General features: G+C 40.7%; 1 protein-coding gene across 1 annotated transcript in view; it reads right to left on the bottom strand.

Annotated features, from left to right (window-relative positions):
* GRM3 (glutamate receptor, metabotropic 3) overlaps positions 1 to 17,554 on the bottom strand; it is a 49,206-nt gene that overhangs the window by 11,629 nt on the left and 20,023 nt on the right. Inside the window, exon 3 of the mRNA XM_009882932.1 lies at positions 1,520 to 2,586. Within this exon, the coding sequence (XP_009881234.1) occupies positions 1,520 to 2,586 (1,067 nt within the window). The remainder of the gene's footprint in view (positions 1 to 1,519; positions 2,587 to 17,554) is intronic.

Below are 17,554 nucleotides of genomic sequence, written 5' to 3'. Positions count from 1 at the left end.
CACAAGTTCATTCAGAGTCAATATGTAACACTGCATGGGAATTAAATATTGGCTTTTTAAAGGAACCCCAGAAGTTTAGACATCTAGGATGGGATTTTCAAAAAGCTCCTGACATGTCATGAAAGCATCCAAAAAGGTGTCAAAAGCATTTTCTGTCAATTTGGTAGGACTCGAGATGGCTTATTCGGAACCTTGTATTTAAATTAAATGCCTACAAGTACTTCTGAAAATCCCACTCAGGCTATAAGGCTGAAAAACGCTGCTTGAGCAATCAAGTCATGCTCCTCTTGACCATTAGTGTCTGTGCTGCCCACTCACATGACTGTCTGCTCTGATATTACCCTCCTTCCATGTCTATGTTCCTGATTACTTTGGGTGTCCGGAGCTGTTCCCCAGTGCCTTCCTTAAACTTTTCCTTCATTAGCTTCAATCCATTACTTGCCATTGTAACTCCTCCTGAGACTGAATAATCCCTTTCTCTCTTTTTGTTGCCTTGAAATTATTTATAGTCTGTGATCACGTCTCCCTGGGTTTACTCTTGTCTAGACCAAATATATTTAGCTCTTTTACTGTCACTCTGTGTGCCTCACTGCGTCGTTTGTTATCAAACCTTGTTTTCTTGAGGTTTTCAGTACCTTTCCTAAGCTGAGAAAAATAGTACTAAATATACTGGTCGCACCAAAAGTATGTTAAATGACATTATTAGCTCCACAGGTTTATATGCTATTTCATGTACATACTACTGGTAATAATAGTACCCTAAGCTAATCTACCTTTCTTCTGGGCAGAAAGTTGAATTAATTCGGTGCAAACTACTGTAAAGGCCAGCTCCAGCAGACACTTCTCACATCATAATAACTGTGAGATTTCCAGTGGAGCAGATCTGAATCTTCTTCTGAGACAATTTCCTTCTGTCCAAAAATACGATTTTATTGAACATGAAGCTTTGCAACACTATGTGACAATTTAAACAATTTAATGTTTAAGAAGTTCTACATTCAAGTGTAACCTTTGTCAGATTTTTTTTTAAAGCAATCCTGTTTCATAGGAAATTTTGCATTTCTTTCCTTATCCTTTTTCTTTGGAAGAAAAGACTGTATTTGAATGGCAGATCCTTTTGCAGAAGGAGACTAGCTAGTTCAGTTTTTAATTTAAGGCCCACCTCCACCAAATAACTCATTATGACTCATTCTAACTCATGATCTACTGGATTTTTCTGTTCGTATACTGATGTACCAGTAAGAACACTTAATCCATATTGTATGCCTCTATCACAATCAGACTGACAGTACTAATTCCTTCCACCTCTAACTGTACATGTTCAGTTTGAAATAGGACCATCTTTCTTAGAAATATGCTAAAATTTGGTATTATGCTTACGTGGACATTAACATTGAAACAGAGCTTGTTTGCAAGGGATCCAGGGGACAAAAGAAGTGAAAGAAGCTTTTAGTGAATGACGACACGGTCCTTTAAAGTGATGCACATGATTTATGGAAACAGATATCCAAAGACTTACTCTGTAGTCACTGGATGTCACATAAAATATGGGGAGAAAGGCCAGCCAAATGATGCACGTTGTGTACATTGTGAAACCGATAAACTTGGCTTCGTTGAAGTTCTCTGGACATTTCCTTGTTTTGAAGGCATATACAGTGCATAAGACTACGAGGATTACATCATATGTTAAGGAGATTAACATACTGGAATCTTTGACATTGCATTTCAATATGACAGTCTCTCTCTTCTCTGGAAGAGTGTACCGCCTGGTGCCAGGGGCCTCCAAGATAAGCCACACGGACACCACCACAATCTGTACCAAAATGAGACTCAGGCAGATGAAGACCTGAGAGCTGGGGCTGATGAACTTCGGTCTTTGAGCACCGTTCTTTACACCATCAAATATTCTGGCTATGCAGTTTGTTTTTGTCAGAAGGGCAGAGTAGCAGACAGCAAAGGAACTTCCTAGCCCCAAACGACGCAGGGTGCAGATAGCTGGAGAAGGCTTGGCTATGAAGAAGAAAGTCATGCTGTAAGACAGGAAGACCCCAAAGAGCAATATGTAGCACAGTTCACGGCCAGAGGCTTTGACCAGGGGGGTATTGTTGTGCTTGATGAACACTGCAATGACCATAAAAGTACAAATAAAGCCCAGGCATGCAATGGTAACAGGACCTATTGCCCAAGCATCTTCCCACTTGATGTAGTCTTCTGGTAGGTCGTAACAGCCAGTCAGGTCAGCCGTGGGCCATTTTCCAGGCCCACAGTCCACACAGGTAAATTCATCAGCCAGGTACTCATAGGTTTCACAGGGAATACAAATCCAACAGCAGACATCTCCTGGTTGCATATTCTTCATCTCGTTAGGAGCACAGGGGTCACTGCACTGGGAGACAGGGACAGAGCTCCTGGACCAGTGGATAGAGTCTACCTCAAGTGACAAGGTTTCTGCCCAGTGACCAACCTTCACGTAGGAGTATCTGTCTCCAGTGTACTGGAAATTGAACACATTGTATCGTCCTATCCCATCTCCATAGGCATCAAATTTGACCATACTGTCGGCGGCATTGGGAGGGTTGAATGGAGCTGTGAAAAAAAGAGAAACAGAGAATGTTATTATTGAAACAGTAGATGACGTTTTTCATCGTTTTGGCAAGCACAGACACCTGGCAGCTTATAGAAACCTATTCAAGTGTCAACAAGTAAGTTGAGAGGTCTGTATCTGTCCCACTTTTGAAATGTTTATGCCTTGTTTGAACTTGGAAGAAGAAAAGAACTCAGATAGTAGAACTCTATTTCACTTTACAGTATGAGAAATATTTGTGAATGTGGAAAGATATGTTAGATTAGCAATGTCCTTACTTTTTTTGCCCCAGATAAAAATGGATTCTCCAGTTATTTTCCCCAGTATGCACAACTGCTGCCTTTCACATTTTCTCTTGAAAGAAAGAGGTCTGCTTCTAACTGAGACTCAGCATTATTTGGTGAAATTTGGTTGTCATGATATAAGGAAATTTAAATGGTCAGATCAATAAACACCAGTTTTGAGGCCAAGAGTCTGGAACCCAGTTGAATAGGGGATTCATTTTGAGGATGATGGAGAAGTAGCTATAAAGTCCTCAACAATTTCTTAATGTCTTTTTCACTTTTCCATGTGTTGAAGGAAATTTTGAATCCCATCTATTCTGCTTCAATTTTACCCATTTCTGATATTTCTTATCTGGTCTGAGGTTCCCAGCATGTGCTGCTTTGGTCCTATGTCTTGTTTGGGGAATAGATGAAAAAAACACAAACTGGATCTGTGACCTTCTGTAAAATCAATTTTGTAACACCTCCAACTGGTAAGCTCTTGAGAGTTTTTGTTTTTTCCTCCAGCTGAGGTTCATGCAGGGAAGGAAGAAATACTAAAAATGTAGAAGGAAATTGCATTTACCATGTGATTTATTGGTCATTTGTTGGAGCATCAAAGGTGAACAGCTTTATAGGCAGGAAACAAAAGGGTGGGTTTTTTTTGCCATTGATGAGCAATAAAGGTGATTTCATTCCCCACTGTCTTTGGTTACAGAAGTGGTTCCACTGTCATTGCTGGAATAAATCTTTTTCCCTGAATCTGTGCCCATGCTGTGCTTGAGCATGAACAATATCATATAAGGATGTAATATCTTCCTCCATTTCAACCTCTAGATACTTTGGGTTTCTTGCAGTAGATTTATTTAGCTTCTATAAAGCACTGAGGCCAAATTCTTTCACCATTATTCCTACAGAGTGTTACCTTATTTTGCAGTACTCCCACTGAGGTCAGTAAAAAGGACAGTGGTCTTTTGGCACAGATGCCCTGATTGGAGGGTTGATACATAACCGGCACCTCCACAGGTGCTGGAATTGGAGGGCATTTCTTTCCCAGCTTTCTTCTTATCTTAGGGGAGGGTCAGAAGATAATTTATGTCCAGCTATAGTCTCATCTGGGTTTGAGCCAAGACTGCCTGTTCTTATCCCTGCCCTCTCCTGTGCCTTAGCACCTCATCTGTGTCAATTGGTGGACAGCCTTGGTTTGCAGGACTACAGACTAGGTCTGTGTAACCCAAGAATGTGTAAGAAGATTATTTTCTTTTTCTTCACTGTTGGCATTTAATTGTACCACTGTCTAGACCGACAGGTCCTCTGAGTGCACAAAAATTAAGGGCAGCATAATACTCCCTCAAATGGCCAGTCCTCCTGGAAATAACATGCTTTAAATTAAACAGGTAGCTAAATTCAAAATATAGGTCAACAAGAAGACTATTAAGTAGCTTCCCTTCTCTGCCTCCTCCTCCTCAGGCACAGGCATGCAAGCTCTCTCATCCAGGAGCAGCATTAAAATGAAATCATAATGCAGCACTTAACAGCTCTTCAACAATGTGTTGTCATTGCCGGTGTCTTATTTCATTATTCATAACACCTATACAGATTGTAGAAGCTGTTAACACAGCAGCCCATTTTTAAGAGCCAATTTATTCCCTTCAGAGTAATACAGGAGCTGGCCTGAGAGCCTGTGACTTCTGCTGGCACCAGTGGTAAGGTAAGGACAACAAACAAACAACAAAGCAGGTAAGGACAACAAACTGCAAACTGTTTGCACGGCTTATCTTCTGTCAAGTGCGTAACTTCAAGTGCGCGAGTACCCCAGTGCAAGTTACGGGAGGGTCAGAAATATCAGCACTTTTCAGGAAAGACTTCCCCCTGTGTAACACCTTTAACAACTTAGTTCTGATGGAATATTTATCATTTAAATAGTGCAAAGTATTTGCCTTGAACTTCGAAGGCAGGTCCAGAAGGCAAAGCAGGTAATCTCATGTACAGTTTAGCTTGAAGCTCAAGTGTATGTTGCCTTCCATGGGCTGTTCCCACACTACAAATATGAAGGAAAGTATTTTTGTAGGATGATATGTTTTAAGTCAACCACAGCTCGTAACTTGAAACATTCATTTTTAGGGGTTGCTGATAGAGGAAAATAAATCACACTACTTCAGATGAAGAGGCTGAAGTCATTTAACCAAACAATGATGTATTAAATTATATTATGGTGAGCCAAAGCCTACAAATGAGCCCACTGGGTGGCAGCAATTAATATATTCACTGATTACATAGAAAATCATGAAGGCCTTTTAACTGATATTTATCAACATATTCTAGGTCCTGTAGAACCACTTCCAAAAATTCATGGTTTTGGAAAATATGGTGTAATAAAAATCATAAAAATAAGATGCTTCTAGGCAAGAAAGCAATATCATAAGAAAGTAGGAATTTATGTTCTAGAATAAAAATAATAATTTCTGCATATTGCTAGATGATTTTCCCAGAGATGATGTCAGGCCATGTCATAAGTTACTCTGAGAATATTTTGTAGTTGAATTTCAGTTTTGAGAGTAAACTTACAATCTTTATAACAGGTATTTCTGGCAGGTCTTTTTCAGAGTTGTAGCGAATCTCTTTTGGATCCATCTCTTGGGAGACGAGAGACAAGACTCTGGGTCTAACCATGCCGTTAGCTAAGAGGTTATCTGAATGACAATACAAACTGTCTCCTTTGAGCAGTCTCTTTGAATCTTCTCCTCCCTTTGCACGAAGCTGGTAAGGGTTTTGGAGCACAAGTCTTATAAGGAGCAGCTGAGGGAACTGGGGTTGTTTAGCCTGGAGAAAAAGGGTCTGAGAGTAGACCTTACTACTTTCTACAACTACCTGAAAGGAGGGTGTAGAGAGGTGGGGGTCGGTTTCTTCTCCCAAGTAACAAGTGATAGGACAAGAGGAAAGAGACTCAAGTTGCACTAGGAAAGGTTTAGATTGGGTATTAGGAAACATTTCTTCACTGAAAGGGTTGTCAAGCATTGGAACAGGCTGCCCAGGGAAGCGGTGGGATCAGCACGCCTGGAGATATTTAAAAGAGGTGTAGTTGTGGGGCTGAGGGGGCTGAAGGACATGGTTTAGGGGTGGACTTGGCAGTGCGAGGTTAACAGTTGGACTTGATGTTCTTAAATGTCTTTTCCAACCTAAATGATTCCATGATTCATGAAGTTAATTATCATTATGCAAGCAGTTCTCCAAAAGAAGTTCTATAAAATAAGTTATCAAGGAAAAGAAAGGATAATTAGAAGTGACTTAAAGATAAACCAGTGGTGCTTTGTCCTCCAGCTTGCAGCAGTTCAGCAACGAAGGTGCAACAGCAGTGACATTTATGAGAACAGGAGAAACACTCAGGTGCACAGAGTGCAGAAGACAAAAACCTCTGGAGCCACGGTGCCGACAGCCCACCTCTGTCAGCTCACTGAAGAAATCCTATTAGAGGAGAGGATGCCGTTGTGTAAGCGGAGGACAAACTCCTTCAGCTTCAGATAAGAGAGGAAAGGCTGCTTAGTTTTACTACTGGTTTAGTAGCAGATATGGATAAACCCAAAAAATACCTTCATAGGTTTTTTATAGTGAATTATGTAATTTTGTTTCCATCTTCCTACAGTGGGATCATCTGTTCTAACCATCACATGACTTACTAGTATGTGCTTATGTCCTCTTAGAAGCAGACGAGTTGCTTTCATTTGGAAATGTTTTGGTGTCAGTGATATACAGCTCTTGGTGACATGGAAGAATTCAGAAAAAAGTTCTGAAGGGGGGGTTTATTTTCTTATTAGTCAAAAACATTATTTTAAGAAGTTGTATGGGAAATATTTTTTGAAATGCTTCTGATTCTGCACATTGGCTCAGTTGGGTGAAGGTACTCCAGGATCTTTTAACCAGGGATGAGTAGATGAAGAAAACAAAGCAGTTTTAATCCTAATTAGGCGCAGGGAAACTTTTAAGAGACAGGGCAGCCTAGGAAAAGATGAGCGTCATCTTAACTGGCTTGCAATCAGGCTGAGCTTTGTTTGCCAGCAACATCTTTGGGCCAGGAAGGATATTTTGCATATAGACTCTTGCATGTGTCTGGCACAGAGCTGAGTGTATAGATGTTGTCTTATAGAAAATATCATCAGTAACGCTTCCTGGTAGGAATGATGACAGGTATGCCTACATCTGAGAACATCCTTCACATCCAATAAAACACGCATCTGTTCTCTGCTCGCAGAGTGTATTCTTTCAAAACAAGGTACAGATCAGAGGCACAGCTCACTAGCTAGGAGGCAATTCATTAATAACAAGGCTTGATGAAAGCTCTGCAGTTTTTCAGCTCGGCAGTTTGCAAAGCTGTGGGATTTCATGCTGTTCAGAAAGGAATGTAAAAAGGACTATTGTGTGCACCAAAGGCACCTTCTTCAACAGCTTGTTGGCCCCAAAGACTTTCAGCCAATGGACTATAAGGAGACCATGATTAAAAAGAAATGCAAGTATAAAGAGGGAATGGGCTGGAATTGCTGAACAGTTGAGTAAAACCTCTTTAGTCTCACTAGATGGTGCTGCAAAAACTCTGAACTTCTGATTTAAGACTGAAAAACAAGACATTTGTTTATGTAACGGGAAAAATATAGTTTTTTTAATGCCCCCTACTCCTTCCTGTTACATATCCTGGGCAGTGCCTTATTAAAGCACTGTAAGGAAGAGCCAAGATAATAATATAACAACAGGATATGGTGTGTTTGTCCAACAGGCTCATCTGCGTGTGTGATGCCTTATCTTGAAAAGTATCACAGAGGACCCTGAGAACGCATATATCTGTTCGTTTTCTTTTATTTTTAGCTAGATACAGTTTGTTGAGGTCAAAGTGACTTATTCCTGCTTGGCTGAACATTCAGACTGAGTAACGGAGACCTGATGCACCCACTCTTCTTTCTATCTTGGCATAACGCAGCTGGTTTCACACCTGATTGGCAGAAGGGACACTGAAATTTGGCAATTTAGAAGTTAGTATAAGGAATGCTCAGTGTCACAACGTCGTACTTCTCCACAATTAATAAATAATGAATGGGATTAAAATATCAGTTTTCACAGAGACAAGTAGTCGCTTTTAACCCCTGCATGACCGTTTCTGGATGTGTTTGGGTTGTACACGGTATTGCTTCTTCTCATTCAAGAAACACAAGCAAACCTGTGAATGCCTTATCCCTAGGCTCAGCTTCACTTCAAAACATCTCAGACAAGATATGACGGAGAGGTCGGGTACATGCAAAGGTGTAGAATCTTGAATGGTGTACGGCCATTTTGTGAGAGAGGCACAGGTTCACACCTGATTACGACCACCCCCGATTAGTCTTCTCCATGTGTAATTTTCCTATCTATGCATACAGATTTTCCATTCAGCTTTGTGGCTCCTCTCTCAGTTTAGAAACCCACTTGGTGTAGGGGAATTTAACACGTGTTGCTGACACCCACAGGGTTTGCAGTAGTCAGAGACAGCAATGTTTCCCCATACCCAGTTGCAAAGGTCTATCACGCGAATATCTGCACATGAGTTCGTTATCCCGAGCTCCTGTCCTCCAAAAGAGAATGGGTGTTTCTGGGGTTCACCTTACAGTAGGTGTCTGGGTAGCTCAGCCAAACTGTGTCTGTTTTTTTTTCTGCTGACCACAACGACAGTGACAAGTGAAGATACATCTACAACAGAGGTATCTGAAGTGAGGTGAGATGAATATCACCCAGGTGGCTGGAACAGAAAGGTTGGCAGCTGGAGTGCCAAGTGACAGCAACTTGTACAAGCTTGCTGCAATGTACATGCGAAGGGCTGTCTCTTGCAAGCTGTCTGTGGCTGCTGCAGAGGCTGTCGGAGACACCAGTCCAGGAGAAGAGTTGTGTGGACGCTGACCAAATAAGCTAAAAAGGATCCAAAAGATTAGAAGAATTCATTTACCTTCTCATTCTCCTCAGCCTGGCTGAAGGCAGAACTCCCTAGCTGCCTTTCCTGTGAAGCGTTTTCCTCAAGTATAATGTTTTACATTTTGAGATGTGTGTTGTCCCTTTGCTTGTGTGGCCCTTGGGAACATGTGTGGTCTTAGGACTCGGGGAGAATGAACTAAATGGTATGGTACCTTAGGGAAATATGAAAGGAAATATTTCCTTTCCCTTCATCAAGGAAATAATGAAATCACTTTTAATTTTTTAAGGAAATTTGAGGAACTAAAAAGGGAATTTCTGATTTCTTAAAGGTTTTGGATTTTGATACATGGAAGGCAGAAAGCATGTAAATGTTCTGTAGTCATTATATTTCTCCTTAAAAATAGAAAACATATCCCTTGAAATTAAGAGAATTTCTTGAACTTTTTTTGGTTAAGGTTGCATCAGTCAAACCTTAAAATGATCAAACATTCATGTAAAAACATCTAAGGTTTTTTTCCTTTTTTCATATATCTGCTAGGCTGACAAATGATATGAATGCTTTGTTAGATTCCAATATAGCAATGCCTTTTGATTGATACCATTCTTTTAATTTAAGATTATCCACTTTAGGAAATGGCTGGCACAAGAGGCAAAATGCATGCACGGTAATATATGCCAGCAATCAACTTGCAATTACAAAGGAAATTAAACTTTAAACTGCCTAACTCCTCCCTCAGGCCAACTATTTATTTTGTAAACAGAAGCAAGGGGAACCCAATCCCATTATGAAGAATTATGGCCACTGTTAGGGTGACAACATAAACGCCTGGGAGCTGGAGCTGTAAGTTCTGCACTGGCCTTTGGTATCTCTTGGAGTGTTCTGGTCTGAGAAAAAAAAAAGAGATGGCTAGTGAGCTATGTGCCAGTTGCTGATCATTAAATTTGGTTTCAGAGCTTGCAGTTTTGGTTGGGATTTTCTGCTGGTCCTGGGGTTATGAGTTCCCTGTGTCCAATTTGGACTTCTGGATGAGAGACGTTCTTATTTAACCTCAGCATTAGGAACTGATGCCGGGCCTTACCCCTCTCTTCTCAATGTATCTGGGGTGCAGCTGAAGGAGGTTGAAGCTGTGTTTTAATTTTGCTAAAATTCACTTTTGGACTTGGGAATTAGGGACTTGGTTATCTCACAAAGGTATGAACCTTTCTCTTTTTGGAGGCACCATTCCATGATGTGCCAATTCCACCCCCAGACTGCATATAGTAGCTGACGGCTAAGGAAGTGTTGAATACCTAAAAATATTTTTTATCCTTCTTTGTCAGCCTGAAGGAAATATGAATAGATTCATTTATTAAGATATTAAAGGAAGTTGGTTAAAACATTCTCTCCTCTGTGGGGACTTGAGGATTAGAGAGGTGTTTCCAGACAGTGCTCTGAATAATTTAGTTAGATAGTTTGCCCTTAGAGATCAGAACCAAATGAACCTTGAAATAGACCCTCTGGCTGTTATTTCCTAATTGACCTGATATGAAGACACTCCCAAATCAGGTGGGCTGACATAGATTTAATTACCTATAATGCAATAGTAGTAATAGTAATACTGTAGCTGTGATGGTCTAAGATTCAAGAAATTTCAAGCTCATAAGAAAGGCAGTATTTTTTATTAGACTAGTCTATGGAAGAAAGAAGCACACAAGCTTTCAGGCACAAGGTCATTTCATTAGGTCATCAGAAAAATTGCTCAATAAATTTGACCTTCAATTATTTTGAAGGAAAAGCTCTGCTTCGAGTTCAGTATATCAGTTTTTTATTTCCTGCTGGAAACACAATTTCACTTTGCAAACAGCCTCATTACTATCCATTTGCAGAGTGATTGCTGAGAGCTTTTTTTTCATTTCTTTAAAAGTATATAGTTTAGAAACACAAGATCTGATCAAGATGCAAGACAAAATAAGGCAAAGAGATGTTATGCCAAAAGCTTCTCTGCTTTTTCCAGATATGTGGGCAGTTTAATAAAGGTATTGCCTCTTCCTACAAATCTTATGACTCTATGCTATTATTTTTGTTACGAAGCTACTGAAAATGCTCAGCAATCATCCTACAAATTGCTAATAATGAGGCAATTTGCAAAATGAAATTCTATTTCCAGTATGAAAATAAAACCATAAGTAGTGAATTCTAAGGAGGGCATCTTTTTGAATTAAGCAAAGCTCTAATTTGTTGAACCTTTTGTGGAAAAAAAGGACTTGTAGGATGCTTCGGAGCTGGAATAAAGAAACACTATGGTGAAACACACACAGGAGCTTTTATGCTCAGACATATTATGCAGCTCAGTTATAGTATTTGGCACATCTGACATAATGTTGGTGGAAGACAAAGAAGAATTGGAGTTCAGCTGGAAATGTAAATGTTTCAGACATCTTATGGTGTGGGATTCAGTTTTCTCTGTGAATGTAGTATGTGCATGAAAAAAGCGGCCTATATTTCTTTAATTTAATTAGGGTGTCTACATTGGGAGTGTAGTTTTTTTTAAAGAGCTTCTATACTCAGAGCCACCCTCCAAAGGTGGGCTCTGGCTAAACTGAGTTGTCATCAGGAAGGTGGGTGTCTTTCTGCATTGATAGTTCTCCAGTTATGAGACTATAAAGTGAGTTGTGTCAAAGAAGATACGAAAGCTGGCTGGGTTAAATTTGGCTGCTGATGGAGAAACCATCAAACTAATGTTTTCTGTAAGGCCCGCCACATGCATTAAATGTGATTCACCTCCCTTTGTACAGGTTTGAATGTGGTTTTTCTTTTTACTTATTTCCGTATAATAATGTGATTGCTAGAAATGCACATCTACTAAAATGACAGGTTAAGTCAGTATTCAACAGAGTATATCTCATGAATGACCAAATGCTGAGTCAGCCAATTTAGAGGTGAAAGTGGGCTACCTGAACCAATGAATTTCAGTAAAAGGGTAGTGAGATAAAGGACATGAACTCCTGGCTTTTCAGGTTGTTCATGTGTATCACACACCAGCTACAAAGGTAGCACGTCACCTCTCACAACATCATCTGCGTTCATTGGTGTGCATTATCCTACAACATGCAAGCTGCGTGTCCTATTAATACTTGCAAATCCTTCTGCTCTCCGGAAGAAAAGATAAAGCTGAGAGCACAGAATCATTTTTCAGCAACAGTAACAGCAACCACTGGACCTCAGGGGAAAATGTAAAAAGAAAATGTTGATTTATTTGCCTGTTTAATGGTGGAAGCAGAGACGCATTGATAGCTTTAGACTGATAAAGTGTTTCAGAGGTCTAGTAGGGACATTAACAGCACTGCCCCAAACCTTCATCTGACTTGAGATATTTTCTTCTCTAAACAGCCTTTAAAGATGGGCTTTTTATTCTTTCAGTTACTGGACGATTAACTAGCCATTAGCTATTTATTCAAATAGATGTGCAAATGTAATAGAGGAAGTTTAAAAAACTTTTTCAGCACATTTTTGTCAGTTGCCAATAGCAGCTGCATACAGTGTCTTATTTGCCACTGTCTGGTGGATGTATGCCCTACCAAGCTGGCATCAAGATCTTGGAGCAGATGGATCAGCTGCTCCCTCCATCAGGGCCATAGACAAATACCGTGGAAAAACTCTACTTTCAGAGAAGCTTTAGATAAAAAATATTTATAGGGGCACATGGTGTATAGTTATTTATGTCAGAGGAATAGACTTGGAAGGGACCTCAAAAGCACAACCTTCTCCTGTTACAGGCAAGAATGTCATCATTGCCTAGACTAGACAAGTCCAGCAAACCCATCCCATACAGTTCTGCATACGATCAAGCATTTTTTCTAGCAAATGTAAGACCTACTGTAAAAGACAAAGAGCTACAGAGAAAGTGTTCCCACAGGAAGAGAGCAGGAGAGTTCTGCAGCAGAAGCTCAGGAAGATGCTTGAGGCTTCAGAGCTACATACAAACAGTCAGCTACTGATCACTACAGAAATTCAACCTTGGCAACAAGGGAAGATTGTTTTTAGGACACAATCAATAGAAAACAGAACATGTATACAGCCTATGCAAAACATGCTGTGTATAGTGAAGAGATAAAAGAGATAACAAGAAGCTACAAGGACAGTAATGGTCTCTGCAAGAAAAGGAAAAAAGGGAAAAACTGAGAGAAGAATTACTCTGGGACTGTCCCCTGGTTATGGGCAGTGCAACTCACCAGAGCTGCTACGTAAACACCAGGAGGTTCTCCCTCCCCTTTGGTAAAAAAAGATTCCTGCTTTTTGATTTGCTGTTCACTTTTTGCAAATGCAAAATCAACAATCATACATTGAGTAATATCTTTTACTGTTGAATTGGTCTAAGTAAATTCAAATTTTAAAGAGCAATGAGTGAGTGCTCTTGTAAGTGTGTGTGCGTGTGCGTGTGTGTGTGAGTGTGCATGCCTGTGTGTGTGTTTTCTGATCCAAACCTCCCATATGACAGTGTGGTTGATACTGAGTCACGGAGTCAAAGTGATGTCAGATGCAGCCATTAGGAACCATTGTCCACCCTGAAAGTCCATACACTCTCAGCCACAGAGTCACACCGGATTTCTGTGGCACGTACATTCTGTGTGAGGACTTTGTTCAAGGCTGTGCTTCACTCAGCTTTCTCGCACTAATAGTTTCCCTGTTTCCACTAGTCATAGAATCATAGAATGGTTTAGGTTGGAAAGAACCTTGAAGATCATCGAGTTCCAACCCCCCTGCCATGGGCAGGGACACCTCCCATCAGACCAGGCTGCCCAAGGCCACGTCCAGCTTGGCCTTGAACACCTCCAGGGATGGGGCCTCAACAACCTCTCTGGGCAACCTGTTCCGGTGTCTTACCACTCTTAAAGTGAAAAACTTCTTTCTAATGGAAATCTAATTTCTAATCATGGTGCAATTCATTCCCTAGCTAAAACTACAGTTTGAACTAAGCCTAAAACCTAGCTGAGCCTCATATTTCAGCCACAGATGTGGTAAATATTTCTTACATACAAAGGAATTGCTGCATTAGCTTATTCTGTTGTCCATCAAATTGTCTGGAATCCATGTATAGCTGCAAATAGAAAAATGTGCTGCTTGAAACCCGTATTGAATTGAGGAGCAATTGCACATAACCGTTTAGAAAGTGAATATCTCTCAGCCTTCAAAAGTACTTTTGAATTTCTTCTGTAGGAAAAGTGCTAGATATATATGTGCCATTAGTCTAGAAGAGATGAGATGATTCGCATATTGGCAGGTAGAAAGATGCGCTTGTAACAAGAAAAGCAAAACTGTAGGAGATGAAAAGTGGATGCAAGACTGAGGGGGCAGGAGCCTTCAGAGTGTGAGGTACATTAACCTCTTCTTTGTATTTACTGGGCGTTTTCAACCACCATTCACATCACCACTGCTTTCGGCTCTGTGCTGTTCATCCCCCACACTAAGGAGATGGTAAGTTTTGGTGTGGAGACCCTACAAGCCAAGTTAACAATCTTGGTAATTATTTTATGATTTACATGCCTCAAGTTTAAGGACTTGTATATGGAGATATCATCATTCTGGCTTAGCGCTGAACTCCTTTGCATCCCAAGAGTGAGCAGGTGAGTCGATGTTGATTTACTGCTCCGTGGTTGGAGCAAGGGGTGAGAAAGAAAATCAAAGGATCTCTCCTGTGCTTCAGTCATGCTACAGCTAGGATTCTGTGGACATTTTTGTTAGAAATTTCCCTGCTTCTGATACCCTTGTGCATGAATATGTGTGTTCTTCCCCCTGCTGAAGGTTGAAGAAGGATTTTAGTATTCGTTGTATTCACTGGTTATATCCTCAGACAAAATACACTTTCATGGCAGAGAGAAGGAAACAAAAGGAAATGACTCACCCAGATAACAGTGATGAAATATCTTTTTACATTATATTCTGTATCTGCTAACTAAATAGCCATAAATATTGCAGTGATGCCAAAGTAGACATTCTCTGAGATGCTTTTAGAGGTGTTTAGAAACGTGGTTCTAACAGATGAGGAAATGAAAGAACACATTTGTCTGCCAGGTCCAGCCAGTTTGTGGTTGACAGGAATTGTGTTGAAGGTCAGGTTGTGAAGAGTACTCGTACATAAAGTTGTTTCTTCTCCATGAAGGTACAGAGCTGGTTGCTCTTTGAAGGTAGGTAATTTCCAGGTAATTTTCTTTGATAAAAATACTCAGTAACACTTGCATGAATAAGAAAGGTAAATTTGTGATAGGATCTGCAAATCCTTTCAGTCATTGCTCTGAAACTTTTGCCCAAAGTGCTTCTTTTGATTCCTAAGACCATTTACACAAAGGTTGTGAATATTTGGGAAAAATGTGTGTTAGTGCAAAAATTTACACAAGGGATATTTTGAGGTCGGGCTGAGTTCTTTTCTCCCTTTGAGACAGAGGAATATAGCTGTCACTGAGCTTGTTCTTTCTGCACTGGGAGTCAGAAATGGGCAGAGACAAGCTTGAAGGGAATAGTTCAGACTTTGTAGAAAGCGAATGTGGATTCACATGCTCGTCTGGGCTGCAATTTATCAAGTACAAGTAGAGCAGTCAGCTGCCTGGAAATATGCTACGTGGAAGTGATGTAGGATTCAGACCAAGATCCATGTCTGTATCGCAGCACCAGGCTAGGCTGAAGGTTAGTGTCATGTTAAAGCAGCTATATTGGCTTAGTACCAGATCCCATTTAGTCAGTGTTAGCCGGGGAATACCTTTCACTGTGCTCTGTTGGGTGAAGCAAATGCCTTCCAGAAATGTAGTGATATTAAGGTTATTTCAGGAGAAAAGTTACTTTTCTACAGATTATGCTTTCAGTTCTGCCTTTCTAGTATAACTATTAGCTGCCAACAAAAATAGAGATTTGGTAAAAAATAACATAGCATTTAGTTATCTTTGGGATTAAATGTCTGGTTTTGTGACTTTTTGTAGTTTCCTTCACCACCTTTTGAAAATGTCATTTTCTCTAGGACTCACTGGAAGCCCAGGGCACACCTGGATTACTCAAAAGAGAAATTTATTTTCCCAATGTCCTGCACTGTCCCAGTGTGTCCCTGTGCAACCTCCTCTTGATCTTGTCCTCATCCTCATTAACACTGCCGTGGTCATGTTCTGAGCACAGTCTCTGCCTTTTTCATCCCCTACGACAGCACCTCAGCATGCAAGTAAGACTAACTGAGATTACTTCTGGAAGTGCTAAAGTACTCTTCCACAGGAGGTAACAGAGCAGAATCTTGGTCCTCCCATTGGCTTTTCAGGGCCAAATTGGATGCTAAAATGTAAGGGGCAGGAATCCTGAACCAAACTTTTCTCACAGATCTTGTTCTTCCAGGTCACAAGGAGAAAGAAGCAGACCTATCTTCTCTTCAGTTATGTGTGGATGCTTCTCACAGGTAAATCTGCATGAGGAATAATAATATAATACCATGGTATGTCCCTTGTTGTCGTCCTGTCATAGAGACCAGTGGGACTGGAAAAGTGAGTGTGCACAGTTGGGGGACAAAAAGACTGTTTCTGCTCCTCTGAGCACTTTTGACAGTGCAGACCCTGGGTGTTTGGGATTCACAGGACATTTGCCAGTGATACAAAAGATGAAATAATAACTATCATAAAGCAAGCAGCAGGCAAACACAGAAGTCTGTGGGTTAAAAAAATGAAGCTACCGAGCCTTCTGTCTCTCAAATATGTGATCTGAAAGAAAATCATTGCTCAGGTTTTCAGTTGTGCATTTCTCCACAAACACAGCGTGTCTAATCTCATCCTCATCTACACACCTGCACGGGCACTGCACAATCTAGAGATTTATAAGATGCCTAAGGGCCGCATTGTTAATATGGCCAAAGCAGCTGACTATAAATTACATACAAGGCACCGACTATGTAACTTTGTATTCAGTTTTTCATAGTTCATCTGAAGTGGTGGGTTGTATAAATATTCAAGTAGAGGAAACTGAGATGGAGAGCTATTTGCGCCATTTTCTGTTTTAGAGATGTCAAAGCACCTTCGTCTAAATACACTGCTATAGCAAGTTTGGGATTATGGCTGGCATGTGGTTTCTGTACACTTTCCAGGAATGGGGTAAAGACCAAGGGCAACGTACTTCCAGAGTCTTCCTGAGGGTTATGAAGAAAAGTTGTTGCTGCTCTGTGTCCTGCTAATGCTGCATTTCCCATCTTTTTGTCTATGGGAGCTCAGTGCCCAGGTCAGGCGGAGGAGTGGTGACAGCAGGCAGCGGTGACAGTAGTGGCAGAAGGCAGAAGTACTTTGTGCCTGAGTCAGCCAGGAAGCAATGGTCCAGTACAGCTTGTCCTCTGCTGCTGGAGTTTGTCTCGAGAGTTAAGAACACAATTCAACCTCTGCTCCTGCTCACTCAGGCCAATTACTGTTAATTAGTATCAAATGAAAGCATGAAAAAGAAGCGTTTTATGATCATCTCTGGCTAGATAACAGACACCATTAACAGGTAGGTCACTGACCTGCCATCATGGCGAGAGAAGTATTAATGAAAATTTTATTTGCGAGTTGTGCCCAAGAGATGACAATGTCTGTGTCCTGCTGCCAGCCCAAGAATCCAGCTTACGTGGTGCACTGTGTGACACACAATACATCCAGGGTCCAGATCAGCTTGTTTGCCATCATCATACCTCAAGCCTAAACTAGGGTATGGAAAGGTTCCATAGTATTTTAATTTCATCCAGTTTAGATCTGTAAAGCCCTGAGCAACTTGGTCTGATCTCGCAGCTGACCCTGCTTTCAG

Source organism: Charadrius vociferus, unplaced genomic scaffold (assembly GCF_000708025.1).
Source record: "Charadrius vociferus isolate BGI_N301 unplaced genomic scaffold, ASM70802v2 scaffold32, whole genome shotgun sequence".
NCBI lineage: Eukaryota > Metazoa > Chordata > Aves > Charadriiformes > Charadriidae > Charadrius > Charadrius vociferus.
Note: the sequence above shows the minus strand (reverse complement) of the source record. Positions and strands in the feature narration are given on the sequence as shown.